At 43.2% G+C, this 18213-nt stretch overlaps 1 protein-coding gene across 1 annotated transcript in view; it reads left to right on the forward strand.

Annotated features, from left to right (window-relative positions):
• Positions 1–18213, forward strand: part of LOC311223597 (alanine aminotransferase 2-like) — a gene marked incomplete at both ends in the record, with an annotated part of 47899 nt that overhangs the window by 14468 nt on the left and 15218 nt on the right. The window contains 6 exons of the mRNA XM_084308374.1: positions 4015–4123; positions 12640–12773; positions 12902–13145; positions 13244–13323; positions 14950–15086; positions 17643–17817. Of these exons, the coding sequence (XP_084164500.1) occupies positions 4015–4123; positions 12640–12773; positions 12902–13145; positions 13244–13323; positions 14950–15086; positions 17643–17817 (879 nt within the window). The remainder of the gene's footprint in view (positions 1–4014; positions 4124–12639; positions 12774–12901; positions 13146–13243; positions 13324–14949; positions 15087–17642; positions 17818–18213) is intronic.

Genomic DNA, 18213 nt, shown 5'->3' on the forward strand with positions numbered 1-18213 from the left:
GGGAGCGGTGGAAGAGATGATATTATCGGTTGTTTTATTCTCGAACTCGCCTGCCCGTGCCTTCACGGAGCGCGTCTCCACAGGGTCTGCCGTTAGATTGTCTGCTCCGCGTTTCTTTACTTGGTCTTTCTTTCATGCCATCTTGATTCTTTCTGTTGATATAGTTAGTAGAAGGTCTTAGTTAATATATACGTCGAGGTTTAAACACATTAGTGTTGTAAAAAGTGGAGTTTGAAGCGAAATTAACATGAACGGGAGCGGAGCTCATGACCGACGTGACTACTACATGCTGTTGTCAAACCGGAAGTCCTGTTTCTTTACTTCCTCAATTTTCTAAAATTCTGGAAAAACTTTTTGTTGCACGTCTGGACAGTTTTATTGATAAGAATGAGAAGCCAGTATGGATTCAGAACTAACAGATCCACATCAATGGCTCTCATGCAGGTAGCAGAAGAGTTAAAGGTGACATGTACTATAAATGTCATTTTTCAGTCTCTAGCATTGTATTATAGTAATAGGAGTTCGTATCAATGTGTTTTAGTGTCTAAATACCATATTGGCGGATTGCTCTGATTCAGCTCAGCCCCTTTCCTCCTCCAGTAAATCAGGCCATTTTGATTTGAACGACTGAGTCACGTCATTCGGACGCTGGGTAGTGCACAGTGATGCGATTGGCTCTGTGGTTGGAGCTAATGCCCGAGACAGCGAGTGGAAGCCACTTCCTCATGCTGCGAGGCGGAGTGGGGCCCGACGCCTCTGCGTGCGCTCTGGAGGGAGAGAGAGAGAGGGAGCACTTGGGGGGGGGGGGGGGGGGGGGGGGGGGGGGGGGACCTGCTGCGCGGCACACGGGAGAGGGGAGGAAGGGAGGCCCACAAGCTGCAGAGGTGTCGGGTTTCGCTCTGGAAGAAGCTCTCTCTCTCTCTCTCTCTCTCTCTCTCCCACCCCCCCCCCTCTCTCTCTCTCTCTCTCTCTCTCTTGTATTGTATTTAACACTGTATTTTGTATTTTGTTTTGTTTTTTTGTTTTCTGTTTCTTTGCTTACATGTAATTTTGGCCATCTTAGTTGTTGGTTTCATTGTGTATTGTGTGTTGAGTACTGACTTTTAATAATTAGTAACATTGATGAGCATTCTAAAAGCAATTCTTAAAAATATTCAATTTTAAAAACAATCATAAATTGTATTTAACACTGTATTTAGTATTTTGTTTTGTTTTTTTGTTTTCTGTTTCTTTGCTTGCATGTCATTTTAGCCATCTTAATTGTTAGTTTCATTGTGTATTGTATGTTGAGTACTGGCTTTTAATAAATCTGTTTTGCAGTAATTGTTTTTGTGTGTTTTTTGTGTGGACCCCAGGAAGACTAGCTGGTTGCCATGCCACCAGCTAATGGGGATCCGTAATAAAATCAAATCAAAATCTCTCTCTCTCTCTCTCTCTCTCTCTCTCTCTCTCTCTCTCTCTCTCTCTCTCTCTCTCTCTCTCTCTCTCTCTCTCTCTCTCTCTCTCTCTCTCTCTCCCTCCGGAGTGTGTGCAGAGGTGTCGGGTTTCGCTCTGGAAGAAGCTCTCTCTCTCTCTCTCTCTCTCTCTCTCTCTCTCTCTCTCTCTCTCTCTCTCTCTCTCTCTCTCTCTCTCTCTATCTCTCTCTGTCTACCAGTCGCTGTGTGGGCTGACTGTCACTCAAAGTGCTTATGGGCGGAGCCAGGCCATAACAGCCTGAAATCTTGAAGCTGGAAAATGATGGTTTTGAGTACTTGATTAGAAATATAAAACAATGCATTTTTTTGAAAAAAAAACTTACAGATGTCTTCAATAGACTAATAGGAATTGTGTAAAGTTGCCCAAATAGTGCTAGGAATAGCAGTACATGTCCCCTTTAACAAATTCAATCGATAATAAACAGTATGCAGTTGGAGTTTTTATTGATCTGAAAAAAGCTTTCGATACCATTGACCATGATATTTTACTCAGAAAACTTGAAAAGTATGGAATTAGAGGGATAGGGCTCAGTTGGATAAAAAGTGACATAGAAAATAGGAAACAAATAACAATGTGTGCAGATGGGGGAGACCAGATCATCCTGCAAAGTGATAACATGTGGGGTACCGCAAGGATCCATTTTGGGACCGAAATTATTTATATTGTATATTAATGATATCATTGATGTTTCTGATAAACTTAAATTTGTCATTTTTGCAGATGATACCAAATTTTTTTGTCAGGTGCATACCTACAACAGTTGCTAACAAATATTACAGGTGAACTGGGGAAGCTGAAATGTTGGCTTGATACTAACAAACTCTCCTTAAATATAAGTAAGTCTAAATTTATTTTGTTTGGTAATAAAAAAAAAAAAAAACATCCGGATACTCAAGTAGAGATATGCATAGATAATGTTCATCTTGAAAGAGTAAATGAATATACTTTTTTGGGGGTCGTGATAGACCAAAACCTCAGCTGGAAAACTCATATTAACTATGTAAAGAAAAAAACAGCGTGTATAGCTTAGGTATCTTAAGAAAAACCAGACACATTAAATTTGAGATCATTATACACAATTTATTGTACTCTTTTATTACCATATCTAACTTACTGTATATAAACTTGGGGAAACACATACAAAACTAATCTGAATCCTATTATCATCTTACAGAAAAAGGCAATAAGGGTTGTGAACAATGATAGTTATCTCCATCCTACAAACACACTGTTTTTTTTTAACTAAGGGCATTAAAGTTCCTCGACTTAGTTGATCTTAAAACAGCAGAGATAGTTTTTAAAGCTAGAAGTTATCAACTGCCATGTAACTTACACATTTTGTTTAAAGAACGAGAGGTGACGTATAATTTAAGAAGAACACTCAATTTGAAACAGCCTAGAGCTCGAACTACACTTAAAAGTATGTCTGTGTCAGTTAAAGGAGTGAAACTCTGGAACAATATACCGGATGAAATAAAAAACAGCAGGAGTATTTTTAAGTTTAAAAAGATGTTTAAAAACAGGGGTTAGGTGGCGTAGCGGAGATTGCGTTCGTCACCAACCCCGGAGCTGTGAGCTGGATTCGCCTGTTCGAATCCAGCTCACAGCTCCGGGGTTGTCACCAGCTTGGCTGGCCGTTCACACTAATACAATTGGCAGTATTAGAGGGTGGGAGAAGCTGGCGGGGTGGGTCCGGGTCGTTGTAAACAGCGACTCCTACAGTTCGGTCGGGGCGCTTGCTAAGTGCGGATGGGACCTGAGTGGGATAGTGTGATCCTTCCACACGCTACGCCCTCTCGGAGAATATCCGCGCTGCCAGGTGAAAAGAAGCGGTTGATTGGCTGGACGTGTGTCGGAGGAAGCACGTGATAGCCTCCACTCTCCCAGATGATCTGACTGTGGGGGGTAAGTGCGCAGCGACCAGGAAGGGGATTGGGAATTGGCATAACGACTAACATTGGGATGGGAGAAAATCGGAGGAAAATGGATGAAACTCTGGTATTACAGATGCATTTTTGATTTTCCTATGTTGGCTTATGTTCTTTTCAGGAAAGGTTTTTGTTGATTTTTGATTGTTGATTTTTTTTGTTTGTTTATTATATTTTGAAAACTTTAACTTTTTTGAATTTGTTTTTTGAATTAGGGGTAGGTTGCTCTATAAGCCTTCGGCTTCAAACCTATCCTTTTCGTTTGTTTATTTGTGAAAATGTTAGAAATTTTTTTGTTTGTTTATTTGTTTGTAAACATTTGAAATAAAACAATTCATTCATTCATTCATTCATTCATTCTGTTGAATATATCAGACAGCGATCAGATGGCGAAACTCGGCTGTTTTACACCCGCCTCATTCGCCCTTATAAGGAGATGGTGGGCGTGTCGATATGCAAATTAATTTAGTTTTTGTACTACTTGATGCTGCTCCTAAGGCTGAGGAGCCAAGAACAAAAGACAAAAGAAAAACAATGCTGTAACAAAAACGAGTCTGGTTCTCTGTCTTTTGCTCTGAGTAAGGCCTGTCTTTGTCCTTGTCTGTCTCAGGTGCTGGCAGTGTGTCTGTACCCCGAGCTCCTGCATGCTGAGAGTATTCCTCTGGATGTCAGGCTGAGGGCTCAGAACCTTCTCAAGGCCTGTGATGGAGGAAGTGTCGGTGAGAAAGATCTCGTAACATAAACAATGTTGAAACTATTTGAAAGTAACTTTTTTTCTTCTTCTCTTCTCAGAATAGAACCCTTTAAAGCTGCAGGAGGCGGAGAAATGATCAAAAGTGAGTTTACCCGCCTAGCAGAAATAGAGAAATCTCTTTTTTTTTGAAAAACGGGCCTTTCGAGGTGATGAAATCACTGCGCCAAGGCAGCAGTGGTTCGGCAAAAAGAAATTCAGAGTATATATCTGCTTAGAAAACGAAAATGTCTAATTATTATAATTTTTTTTTTTTTTTTTAAACTTAAATTTTGTATTAACATTTATTTAGACAGACAGCACTTACAAAAAATAAATAATAAAAAATTAAGAGACTAGTATCACAATAAAAACAAAAAGAAAAAACAGTGCACATAAATATTTACATGGGTATCACATGGTTAGTTGTCTGGTTCCCCTACTGTTGTTTTCTAGGTATTTGATACAAAGGCTGATTGTGTATCTCCCTTAAACAGGCATAAACAGGTCATTCCTACTCAAAGACAATAAATGCTGACTAAGGTTTGTATGTGTGATCTGGGTCCAGAGACCCTCCTTGAGTTTCTTTCTTCCCTTCTCCTTCGTCCTTTCTTTTTTTTCTCTTGTTTATTAACTTTCACTTTGCCTTTTGTTTCACCCATACACAAACCACATCATCCCTAAATATTTAATATCACACCGTTAAACAGACATAAATAATAAGGTATAAAAGCATTCAGCACTTGTAATATCCCAAAAACAAAATAGATAATATTAACTAAAGTACAGGTGTGTGACATGGGTTCATAGACCCTGCTTGAACATCTTTCCTCCTTTACCCTTCGCTCTCTTGTGTTGCATTTGGTTCTTCCTCTGTGATGTCGTTCTCGTTCCTTTTATAATCCTCCCACTTTCCCCATCTTTCCCCAAATTTCTCTTCCTGTAACCTCAGCATGTGTGTTATCCTTTCCATATCCTGTATTTCTTCCACTATTCCTACCCATTTTGCTATTGTCGGTGGGTCTTCCTTATACCACAGTCTCGTTATTGCTTTTCTGGCCGCTATCAACATTATCTTTATTAAATATTTGTCCCCCCCTTGTATTCCCTCGTGTGTCAGGTCTCCTAAGTAAAGCACCAGTCCTGTTTGTGGTATCCCGTATCCTAATATTCTGATCATTGCTTCCCCTATCTCCTCCCAATACCCCTTCAGCTTCTGACATCCCCAGAATATGTGCGTGTGATTTGCCCCCTCCTTCCCACACATCCTCCAGCATGCTTTTTGTGTTGGTGCATATTTTCCCTTCAGCTCTGGGGTTATAAAGAATCTGATTATGTTTTTCCATCCAAATTCTTTCCATATTCTCGATCCTGTTGTTGAATGTTGTACCTCGCATATGTTCCCCCATTCCTTCCCTGTTATTTCTATCTCTAGCTCTCTCTCCCATTTCTCCCTTATGTAATCGGTCGTGTGTCCCTTGCTGGTCATTATAGCCCGGTATATTGCTGATATTACTCTTCCTTGCCCCCCTTTGTATGCCCATACTATCATCTTTATTATTCCATTCTGTTCCTCGTCTTTGGCCCCCCTTATTTCTTTGTTGTAGTAGTCTCTAACCTGTAGATATCTGAAGTGGTCCCTGTTTTCTAGTCCAAATTTCTCCTTTAATTTTTGTAGTGTCTGCATTTCTCCCTTCTCTATCATTTTGCATATTGCTGTTGCCCCCCCCCCCCTCTCCCACCTTCTGAATCCATGGTCTAACCTCCCTGGTTTGAATCTCTTGTCATGTGCTACCCATCTCAGGACCCCTGACTGCTATCTGTCGTTACACCAGCACGTCACTGCTCTCAGTTGTGCTGCATAGTAATAATCTTGTAGGCTGGGTACTGCCATCCCTCCCTCTTCCTTTGGTAGTTGTAGTGTTTTATATCTGACCCGTGGTCTTCTCCCCGCCCATATGAACCTCGATATCAGTCTGTCCCACTCCCTGAATTGATTCTGTGGTATTTGTATCGGTAGTGACTGGAATAGGTACAGTAACCTTGATAGTATGTTCATTTTAATGACCTCTATTCTTGAATTGAAGTCCAAGGGCATTACTGTCCATCTCTCTAGGTCTCTCTTGATGTTCTGATTTATCTGTGTATAATTCGCCTCAAACAGTTTCTCCACCCCTCTCGTGATGTTCACCCCTAAGTATTTAATCTTGTCCATGTCCCATCTTATCCCGTACTGTTCTCTAATTTCCGTCGTTGGAGAGTAGTTCCATGCTAAGGTCTGTGTCTTTGTCACGTTTAGTTTGTATCCTGAGTAGTGACCATATTCCTTCAGTAGATCCATCAGTGCCGGGAAGCTCTTTTCTGGTTGCCTCATGTATACTATCACGTCGTCTGCAAATAAGCCTAGTTTATATTCCGTTCCCTTTATCCTTACTCCCTTGATGTCCTCGGTTTGCCTGATCAGTTGTGCCAGTGGTTCTATGAAAATGGCGAAGAGCGTCGGTGAGAGACAACATCCCTGTCTGGTAGCCCTCTCTAATCTGATTCTATCCGTCAAGCTGCCATTCACCTTAACCCTCGCTGTCGGCTCTTGATATAGCGCCTTGATCATCTTCATCGCCCTCCCGTTCAGTCCGAACCTCATCAATGTTTTATATAAAAATGTCCAGCTCACACTGTCGAACGCTTTTTCTGCATCTAGGCTAATCAGTACCGCGCTACCCCCTTGTTTTTGTATCTCCTCTACTATGTGTAATGTCTTTCTCACGTTGTCCTGTGTCTGTCTCCCTTTAATAAATCCAGTTTGATCTTCATCTATAATGTCTGGCATAAACGTCTCAAATCTTTTTGATATTATAGATGTATACATCTTGTAATCTACGTTGAGTATGGACACAGGTCTGAAACTACTACATAATTCCCTATCCTTCCCTTCCTTCGGTATCGTGGTGATTATGGCTTCCTTCCACGAGGGGGGGCATTTTCCCCTCTTCCATCGTGTGTCTGAACGCCGCCCCTAACATGGGTGCTAATTCAGTTCTAAATGTCTTGTAGAATTCCGATGGGAATCCGTCGCTCCCCGGAGACTTGTTGTTTTTAGCTCTACTAATTGCATCTTCCAGTTCTTGTTCCGTAATTATTTTATTTAACTCTTCATTCTGTTCTTTCCCTATCGATGGTAACTCTAGCTTCTCCAGATATGTTTCTATTTCCTCTTCTCCCGCTGCTTTTGGCTGTGTGTATAATTTCTCATAGTATTCTCTAAATGTCCTCTCTATTTCAGCTGGGTCCCTCAATATTTCATTAGTCTTTGTATCCCTTATTGTGTGTATCGTGTTCAACTTCTGTTGCGTTCTAATTCTCCTAGCCAACAGTCTGGTCGCTTTTGGTCCCCCTTCATAGTACGTTTGTTTCATGAACCTCGCTTTCTTTTCTATTTCCGTCAATAATTCCCTATTTATCCTGGCCTTTACTTCTTTGATTTCTCCGAGCGTTTCCTGTTCTTTTGATATCTGGTGTCTCCCCTCTAGCTTCTTTAGCTTCCCTATCAGATTGTGATATGTCTCCGTTCTGGCCTTCTTCAGCATTGCTGTTTTTTCCATCAATTTCCCCCTTATCACTACCTTCAGTGTGTCCCATAGAATGTTCGGGTCTACCGCCCCGTTGTCATTTTCTTCCTTATATCTGGCTATCTCCTCCTTGATCTGACTCACCACCCCTTTGTTATTTAATATTCCTACATTTAGTCTCCAAATCGTGTTCCTCCGTCTCCCTTCTAGATCTACTGTCAGATATATGGCACTGTGATCCGATATGTCCGCCACTCCTATACTGCTCTCCCGTGCCCTGTAACTGTCCCCCGTCGTCATCAAAAAGTAGTCTATTCTCGCATACGTCACGTGCAGTGATGCCACTAGTAACGCGTTATTGTAATCTGATTACTTTCCCCCGAAAATAGTAATCTAACGCGTTAATCTTTACAAGCCAGTAATCTGATTGCAGTTACTTGTTCAAGTGGCTGTGCGTTACTATTTCGTTACTATCTCATCATAATGCAGGCGGAATGCAGTATTTTCTTTCGTTTTCGACAGTCAAATATACGTTTGGAAAGCTTTTCCTTGTATTGGGGAGTGACGTCACAGCACGCAAACTCGCGTGTTGAGCCATGCTGGTGGGCGCGGCTGTTATTGTTATTATCAGGCTGACCTGCGAGCTACAGTAGCAGGGAGACGCTCGCGCTCGTAACGCTTCCTTGCACTGGAAGTTCACTAGTCTACTTAACGTTTGTGTAAACTAAGCCGGGTGAAAAAAACATTCACTTTGCGGAGGAAACAAAATACTGTCTACCGCATATGGAATATACAGAACAGCACGACCATCGACTTCTACAGGACTCGGAGTCGGAGCTACACCAGCCAAACAGTATGTTCCACCTTTGAGTTAAACATCTTTTGCTTGCACTATTCATGAACATGGAACACCATACTGCAGTATGTAGGTTGTCAGTAGCACACTGACAACACTGCAGTATATATATTCCCTCCCCGCCGTGTGTATATTTCCCTCCCACCCACCCACCCCCTCCTAATGTACAGTCCCCTCCCCATCATATGTATATACTCTGTCAGGATCTAGGGGTAACAGTACTGTATATTTGAATACCGTTTATGTCACAAATGTATCAGTACTAAATACCTATATGTCCCTATGCCATAAATGTCATGTATGTTGTGTATGTCATAAATGTCTATATGAATTGAAAATGGGGGACCCTGATGGAAACAAGACAAACGTCTTTCTCAGGTCTGCATCCCCCTAACAATTGTATGTATTGAGCCGTACTGTATTGTACCCATTCTGCAATCTGTTAAATAAAGTTTTCATTCATTCATTCACACAATAATAAATAATAATAACGTAGAACCATATCTGAATGGGGCAGGCCTCAAAGGTAGGCTACATATCAGCCTACATGTGGTGTTATTGACCATTTATCTTTTGTGAAATCTATAGATCTATAGATAGGCCTACCTGCCCTATTAGTACATTTTACTCAAACTGAGTACATTTTACTAAATTTTTTTTGTCATTCTTATGTTGTGGCAGCAGCAGGGACGACGACTTCGTAACCTAGTTACTTTCAAAGTAACTAAGTTACTCTGATAATCAAGTAATCAGTAAAGTAACTAAGATTACTTTTTAAAGGAGTAATCAGTAATCAGTAATCAGATTACTTTTACAAGTAATCTGTGGCATCACTGGTCACGTGTGGGTGTGAGTAATGTGTGTATTCCCTGTCCATGGCGTGCATCTCCCTCCAAACGTCTGTAATTCCCATTTCCGTCATCTGAATATTCATATATCTACTGATGGGCGCCCGTCCTTTTCTAGTACTCGTGGTGTCTAGGTCGTGATTCAGTACTACGTTAAAATCTCCCGTACATATCAATATCCCTTCTAGTTCCATCACTATCATGTCAAAAATGGTCTCATATAAATCCCTCTCACTCTCTGGGGGTGCATAAACATTTACTAACGTAACCATTTGGCCCTCCATTTTCCCCTTCACCAAAACAAACCTTCCCTCCTTGTCTCTTACTTCCTTGATCAATTCAAATTTGACTGTGTTTTTGATTAACGTGATTACTCCTCTCCTCGGGTTTTGTTCAAAGGAACTATAGTATGCATTTTCATATCCAAATCTCTTCAGTTTCTCATGACCCTGTGCTACCAAATGTGTCTCCTGCAGAAAAATCACTTCCATCTCACTTTTTTTACATTTCAACATCACTTTGCCCCTTTTTATCGCATTATTCATTCCATTAACGTTTAACGACATCATTTTTATACCTTTAACCCTTGTCATCTTTCTTCTTCTTTCGTCTGTCAGTCCCCCCCATGTCACACTCATTCCCCCCTCCGGTTGGAGCCTCCGCTCTCTTCACCGAATACATATAATGATTAACATAAATAAAAAACATAAACTTTACATAAAGTGCTCCCAAGGCGTTCGGGGGGTCCCTGTGTCCCCCCCTGTCCCCTGCTGGTGGGTGAGGGGTAATTGCCCTCCTAGCGAGGGGCCCCCTCCTGACGGCTTGGGGGTTTGAAACCCTTGCCCCCAATCGCTCGTCATATTTGTCCAGCTTTCTTACTGTTTTTTTTTTTGCTTTCGAGCTCCTGGTCAAAAGCGCTCTGTCCTTCCTTTTGATCAAAGACCCTCTTTTCTTGTTCCCTCTCAATGTGACTCATATGTTTCATTGTCCCTCCTTCCTCCCATATCCGTGTGCGGTGTCTCCCGTGTACCCCTTATTATTTTCTTTTCCTCTCCTCTATTTTCTATGTGATGTCCATTTATCCCCTTAATCCCTCCCAACTGTGTTACTCACAGCGTGTTTCTATGTATCTGTTTCAGTATGGTCTGTGTCTCGCCTATCAAACCTAGTTATATTTCCATTTATTTCCTCCATCAGCTTGTGTATTATGTGTCCATGTATACGTTACGTTCATTTCTATATCCTGCCTCTACCTGGGAATGTGTGCTTATGCATATGTTATTTCAGTTTCTATACTTTGTCTCTATTTGAATAGTTTTTTCAATCTCTTGTGCGTGTACTCATCCGTTCGTCTCCTCCCGCCTCCTCTCCGTCTGGCCTCCTCATCCGTCTCCGTCCTCGCTCTGTCACGTTTCACCTCCGCCTTCTCCTCTCTCCTCCCTCCGGTTTCGGTCTTCCACTCTGATCCACCTGCGGGCTCCTTCCAATCTCTGCTGCAGGCTCCGCGTCTGTTCCTCCCGCCTCCTTCCTTCTCCATCCTCCGCCATCCTCATCCCTCGCCGTCTCATCTCTCGCTCCGCTTCTCGTGCCGTCGCGTACATCGCCGCTCCTTCCTCCCAGTGAATCCTTAGCGAGGTCATGGGTGACTGGAATCTCATTCCGTTTTCTTTCAGGGTTTTCTTCAGTCCCGCGTAGGACCTGCGTGTTATCGCTACCGCTGTCGAGTAGTCGTGATCAAATGATAGTCTTTTCCCTTCGATTTCAATCTTCTTGGTCCACGCGGTTCTGAGTACCAATTCCTTAACCTCGAATCTCAGAAAGTTAATAATCACCGCCCTCGGAGGTCTGTCCGGTTGTGGTCTCGGAGCCAACGCCCTGTGGGCCCTCTGTATCTCCATTTTTTCCAGTCCCGTTTCCTTCATTTGTTCTTTGATAAGTTTTTCCACATATAGGGTCACCGATTCCCCTTCGACTCCTTCTTTCAGTCCCCATATTCTGATGTTATTTCTCCGTGACCTCCCCTCCATGTCCGACATCTTTGTCTCCATCTGTTCTTGTTTCTGAATCACACATGTTCCACACATGTTCCTCCGCGTGAGCCGTCCTAGTCTGTAACTCGGTCACGTTTCTGTTCTGTTCCGCCATCTTCTCCTCCACCCTTTTGATTTCTGTATTCATTTCACCTCTGAAGTCCTCCTGTTCCTTCCTCAATTCCTCCCGTAGCTTCCCAATATCATTCCTTATCGTGTCCGTGTTCAGTTTTATCGCCGCTGTTATGTTCTCCAGTATCCCGGCCTGCATGTTCACGGCCCATCCTGGCATTACCGTGTCTGCCTCAGCTGTACCTCCCCCTTCTTTCGCCTGGCTTTTCTCGGCTTCGCTCCGGGGATTCTGTTTCTTCGGATTCTCTCCTTCTCGTATGTTCTCCATTTCTATTTCCTTCACAATCGTTGTCTCTTCCTTACTTCTCGTGAGCATTTTCCTTTTAAATTACTTTTCGGGTCTTTTTTTATTCGTTTTTTCACTCATTTGACCAGGAGCTCTTTTGCACGTGTGTTACCCGTCTGCTCTCATACCGGAAGTCTATAATTTCTTTTCACATGGTAAATACACAGGTCACAACAGGTTTACAGGAAAGTGTTGGAGTTGTATTTGGAGTGTATTCCGTGACTGTTGACTAGGCTACACTGGCACACCTACTTCCAGTGAATGACGCTAAGCTAGCTAAACGGTGCGGCTGTTCCCTAAGCCTAATGCATGCACAGAGAAGAAAAGGGTATGTATCTGCTTGTAACTCCACGGTAGATGGCAAATAAGCTAATTTCCCAAAAAGTTGGCATGTTCCTTTAAGCTAAACAATTATAATAAAAAACAAGGTCTTAGTTTTCCCCGGGAACACCACTTGGCAGACCACAAACACCTTATTGGTTATTGATGCAGGGAGCTGTTGCTTTTGGCCAATCGGTGGCGCCAAGTGGTGTTCCTGGGGTCAACATTGCATTCCTCGTCAAAAAGTACACACAATGTGCAAATGCACCTGCTGATCAGCAGCTGGGAACTCATATTTTATGATTTTTTTAGCTGGTGCTTGAAAGGTATGCAGAGCTTGCTCTATTTCCGCTCGGCAGGTACTTGCCCCACTTGCTAATTTCTCAGAATTTGCCTACTGCAGCTTTAAACAGTGAATGTATATGCATTTAGAGTCTTTAACTATCTGTTGTTTTGATGGCAGGTTCATATTCAGATTCCTCTGGCTTACCTCACGTCCAGAAAAGCGTTGCCAAATTTATTACAAGGCGAGATGTGGGAACACCCTCTTACCCCCACAATGTCTTCATCTCTTCTGGGTCTCAGAGGGCCCTGATGGTAGGCTATATGTACAGGACTTCTTTAAAAGGCATCTGTAGATAGTAAAGTACAACACCAATGTGTTCAGTGTGACAAACCGAAGCTACAGTCAATGTTGTCTTTGTTTCTGGCTGTTTGTATTGAAGGTGGTTGTGAAGCTGGTGGCCGACTGGGAGGGAGGGAGCCAGATAGGGGTGTTGACCCCTCTGCCCTGCCCCCATACCCTGCCCATGCTGCTGGACGAGGCCGGGGTGACGCTGGTGCCCTACCGCCTGAGAGAGGACAGGGGTTGGGCTGTGGACCAGGAGGAACTGCAGTTATCACTGACAACCGCCAGGGGGAGCTGTCACCCCAGAGCCATTTATATCAGTAACCCGGGAAACCCCACAGGTGCGGTCGACACGGCCAGTGGCCGGCCGCACTCCATTCATCTAAACGTTCTCACTGTGCTGTTAATTAAAAGTCAGACATTTTGTTTGTCCTACTAGGTCATGTGCAGGACAGGAAATCAATTGAGGAAGTGATCAGATTTGCGGCGGCGGAGAGTCTCTTCCTATTGGTTGATGAGGTGATTCCAAACTACTTCATGTTGACATTTGACTTAGTTGATTAGTTATTAGTTTAGTTTAGATTAGTTAATTAATTTTCTTTTTTATTATAATTTTTTTGTTCTCACTTTTTCTGTATTTTGCTCCCATCCCAATTTATCCGTTATGCCAATTCCCTTCCTGGTCGTTGCGCGCATTGCCCCACTGTCGGCCTAGGGAGGGAGAAGACTACCACATGCCTCCTCCGATACATGTGGAGTCAGCCAGCCGCTTCTTTTCACCTGACAGCGAGGACTCTCACTGGGGGAATGTAACGCGTGCGGAGGTTCACGCTATTTCCCCCCGATCCCCTCCCTGCTGAACAGGCGGCGTGAATACTTTCCCCAAGGCAGTTGTCCTTCCGCGTTCGGTTTACGCGGCCTGATTGGCCACTGACGCTTCTCTCAACGCCCAATCGCGTTACTCCTAACGCTCGCTCCTAACTTTCAGAACTTCTCTCAGTTCCACAAGTCCATCACATCAGCTACCTACCTGCATCAATATACTACTAACCATCAACTAACTCGCTACCGCCGTGCATCAATATACTAACTAACTAGTACAACAATGCACTAACTACTACCGCCGTGCATCGCTATACTGCTACCGCCGTGCATCAATATACTAACTATCACATCAATGCACTAACTACTACCGCCGTGCATCGCTATACTGCTACCATATCAATCGACATCTCATCAATATAAATAACGTATTGTTTTCATCTCTCTATATTAACGTAATGCGCTATTCATATCAATCGACATCACATTAATATAAATAACGTATTGTTTTCATCTCTCTATATTAACGTAACTAGCTATTCATATCAATCGACATCACATCAATATAAATAACGTATTGTTTTCATCTCTCTATATTAATGTAGCTATTCATATCAATCGACATCACATCAATAGTTAGTATATTGGTGCACGGCGGTAGCAGTATAGCGATGCACGGCGGTAGTAGTTAGTGCATTGATGTGATAGTTAGTATATTGATGCACGGCGGTAGCAGTATAGCGATGCACGGCGGTAGTAGTTAGTGCATTGATGTGCTAGTTAGTTAGTATATTGATGCACGGCGGTAGCGAGTTAGTTGATAGTTAGTAGTATATTGATGCAGGTAGGTAGCTGATGTGATGGACTTGTGGAACTGAGAGAAGTTCTGAAAGTTAGGAGCGAGCGTTAGGAGCGAGCGTTAGGAGTAACGCGATTGGGCGTTGAGAGAAGCATCAGTGGCCAATCAGGCCGCGTAAACCGAACGCGGAAGGACAACTGCCTTGGGGAAAGTATTCACGCGAACAGGCGCCCCGACCGTAGGAACCGCAGTTTACAATGACCAGGACACATACCCCACCGGCTTCCCACCCGCTAACACTGCCAATTGTGTTAGTAGGGACGACTGACCAAGCCGGAGGTACCGCTGACAGCTGGATTCGATCCCAGAGTCTCTGCGGTGGTAGGCGAGCACTTAGTCCACTGCGCTACCCAGCCGACCCCCATTAGTTAGTTAATTTGACAGTCCTTTGCGCTCATCAGTGCTGCAATCTCTCCCCAACGGACCTTTACATGTCATACCTGTCTTTCCTATGTGTTCTCTAGGTATACCAGGGCAGTGTGTATGGAGAGGGCAAAGAGTTTGTATCCTATAAGAAAGTCCTGTTTGAGATGGGCCAGCAGTACTCAGAGACAGTAGAGCTGGCCTCCTTCCATTGTCTATCCAACGGCATCATGGGAGAGTGAGTATGAAGACCGGAGAGTTTGTGGAATAAAAGTGATCTTTTACATTGGAATTTTTTGTTTTATCCAAAACTGGAATATATGTGTAGACACCTGAATATGTCTAACCGTAATTCAATGTGTCTAACTCTAACTCCTTGTATTCTACTGTGTTCACGATAACGTTGTGTAACTGGACTGTCGCCAGGGGGAGCTGGTTGGGCTGGTGGCAAGAGGTGAGGAAGAGGTTGGTAGGAAGGAGGAGCTGGATACATGGGACTTTCTCGTTTTCCACTGAAGCAAGAGGACGTGTGGACAAAGAGCTCCTGAGATAATAAAGACACGCGAAATACGAGTCCTGCCACGGGGTGGGATAGTAACGTCGTATGCGACAGTTTAGCTTTCCAGTATAGTGCTTAGGGTACGTTTGAACCAAGAAGAAGACGTTCGACTGCCGAACTGTACTGTCGATATGCCACGCACTGCGTTTAGGAATGTATAGGCGAGAAGCTAGGGGGTCGCACTGACCACAGCTTAGCTTCAAGTATAGGACTAGTAACCTGGTTAGCTCCACGTGTCGCCACGCCGTTTCCAGCCCTCGAAGCAGACGCCGCCGGCCGACGACACGGGGCTCTACTCGCCTGCAGCCTGCACCTGTTTACAACCAGCCCAGCCAGCTCTCCTTTGTATCACGCGGGGCCGTTTGATGGCCAACCCGCGCCCCAAACATTCGTTGTGGGGACGGAACAGCACTCGGTTGGTACACTCACACCAGGTACTGCTAGCGCTCCGAGCGCTCTGGAATATACACGCCGAACATTCTCCTTTTCGAGAGCATGCCCTCTAAGGGCGAAGAGAATAAATACATTGAACTGGCACGTGCACCAGTGACTAGGGGCGTCCCAACGTTTGTTGTTTTAGGTAATGCCGGCTTAGACAGGTATTTGGTTTCAGTGTGGGCTCACACGAGTGTATTTGTTGTGTTATTGTGTTTGTGTGGTGCATATGGCACAATTGGTATATTGATGTACATGGAAAGCGTATTAACCCTGACGGGGGCTTGTTCATGTAAATACTAGGGATGTCCGATATTATCGGCCTACCGATATTATCGCCCGATATCGGCATTAAAATGTGATATCGGAAAATATCGGTATCGGTTTAAATATTTTTATATATATATATATATATTTTTTTACATTTCTATAACCTTTATTTACCCAGGCAAGCAAGTAAGAACAAATTCAGATTTAATTTATTGTCAAAAGTATGCATAATGTTGTGTTAATTCCACAACAAGAGATATGTAATGTTAATTACCTGAAATTATTCCATTTTTTGGGGGGGGAAACCCTGCATATATCGGTATCGGTTGATATCGATATAGGAAATTAAGAGTTGGACAATATCGGTATATTGGTATCGGTAAAAAAGCCAATATCGAGCATCCCTAGTAAATACCCAATCAACACTAAAAGGAGAGGCGTATAAATGGGACCACGGTGTGTGAGTGAATTACTGTGCATTATTGTTTAAACCTCTTCTTCCCATTAATGTGCATTATCGTTTAACCCCTTCTTCCCTACGGTCTATGTGCAATTGGGGCAGGTGCTCTGTACAGGTCTGCACCAGTCAACAAGGAAAGGTACTGCTTTGGGGAGAAATTGTATTATCTACCATCACTGCCACCGGGTGTGAGAGGGTGTGAGGCGTATTAAGGGAAGTGTGGGTGTTGGAGGAAATACTATGTCGCCCTGGAGGGCAAGAAGGACCAGCGTAGAAGCCCCATCTGCCCCGCTGCTAAATCCCAATTCTAATACTCTTACACTACAGTCGGGGGCTCAGCCGGACCCAGATCTGCTGTGTTCCCACTACCTGTTGACAGTTCATATCCACTCTCATAAAGTAGGAATAATCCACCCTTCTACATATGGTTTGGTTTTCATCTGCAGAATTGAATCACTGCTTGTACTTGATGAATAGGGAAGGGGACGATTGTAACATCATTACAAACCATATTAATATGTACCATAAAACAAAAAATATTATACCATAAAACAAAGCACTGTTTGTGATTTAAGGTACTATTGATAATATTCAGCCACTAGATGTCGCACTTGAGCACCAGCAAGTTATTTATCCAATCAGGTGCATTCCATGTTGGGAAATAGTAAGTAGGGAGGGGCTACATATAAACAACAAAACGTTTTAAATAGATACATGATCAAATGAATACATGATGAAATAAACATTTAAATTGGGGAAAAGCAATACTTTCATTCCAACCCTTTCTAAATGCTCTGCGGATGTATAATAAATTATAATACTAATAATAATAAAATAAAAAAAGGTTACTCTAAAAATATTGATAGCACCTTTAAGATTTTACATAGAACTGTGAAAACATTTCGTAGTTTACATTTAATCAATTTAGTCGTGGCAAATGTAGGTGACATTTGTATGGCCGACACAGAAGAGGTATATTATCACATACAAAACTAAAAAGGGAATTATTATTATTCTTTACGGAAACAGCTATGGTCAACATTTCTCCCAATGCATGCCCTTGCCTCTAGGTGTGGTCTGAGGGCAGGGTACATGGAGCTAATCAACGTGGACCCAGCAGTGATGCTGTACGTCGAGACCATGCTGTGCACCGATATCAGCACCCCGGTCACTGGACAGCTCACCCTGGAGCTCATGGTCAACCCGCCCGAGCCCAGAGACCCTTCCTACGACACGTACACACAGGTGAGGCAACACAGCTCTGCAGCGCCCCTAACCCCTCTCTGGGTCCAGAGGAATCTTCTCCATGGCCATAGCCTCTGGAAAACAATTAAGATTAATCATGCAATTGAAACCGCCACAAAACACAATATTTTAGGTAAGGTAATTGACCATGGAGCTACCCTTATAAACACCACTCTAGATCCCAGAGAATGCTGCACAGATGAGCAAAAAAGTCCTCAGTGACTTTTGAATGGTGTTCGTCCAAATTTTAAAACACTATCTCCAAAGTCATGCAGGGGCTAGGCTCCTGTAGGCCTACTTTTCATCATAGTGTATTGGGCTACTTGTTAAGACTAATGTGGCTTCTGTGGTTGCGCTGGGCTTGTTTAGGCCCATATCAAGGTAGAATGACAATTT

Source organism: Notolepis coatsorum (genome assembly GCF_963971535.1).
Source record: "Notolepis coatsorum genome assembly, chromosome: 2".
NCBI classification, from domain to species: Eukaryota; Metazoa; Chordata; class Actinopteri; order Aulopiformes; family Paralepididae; genus Notolepis; species Notolepis coatsorum.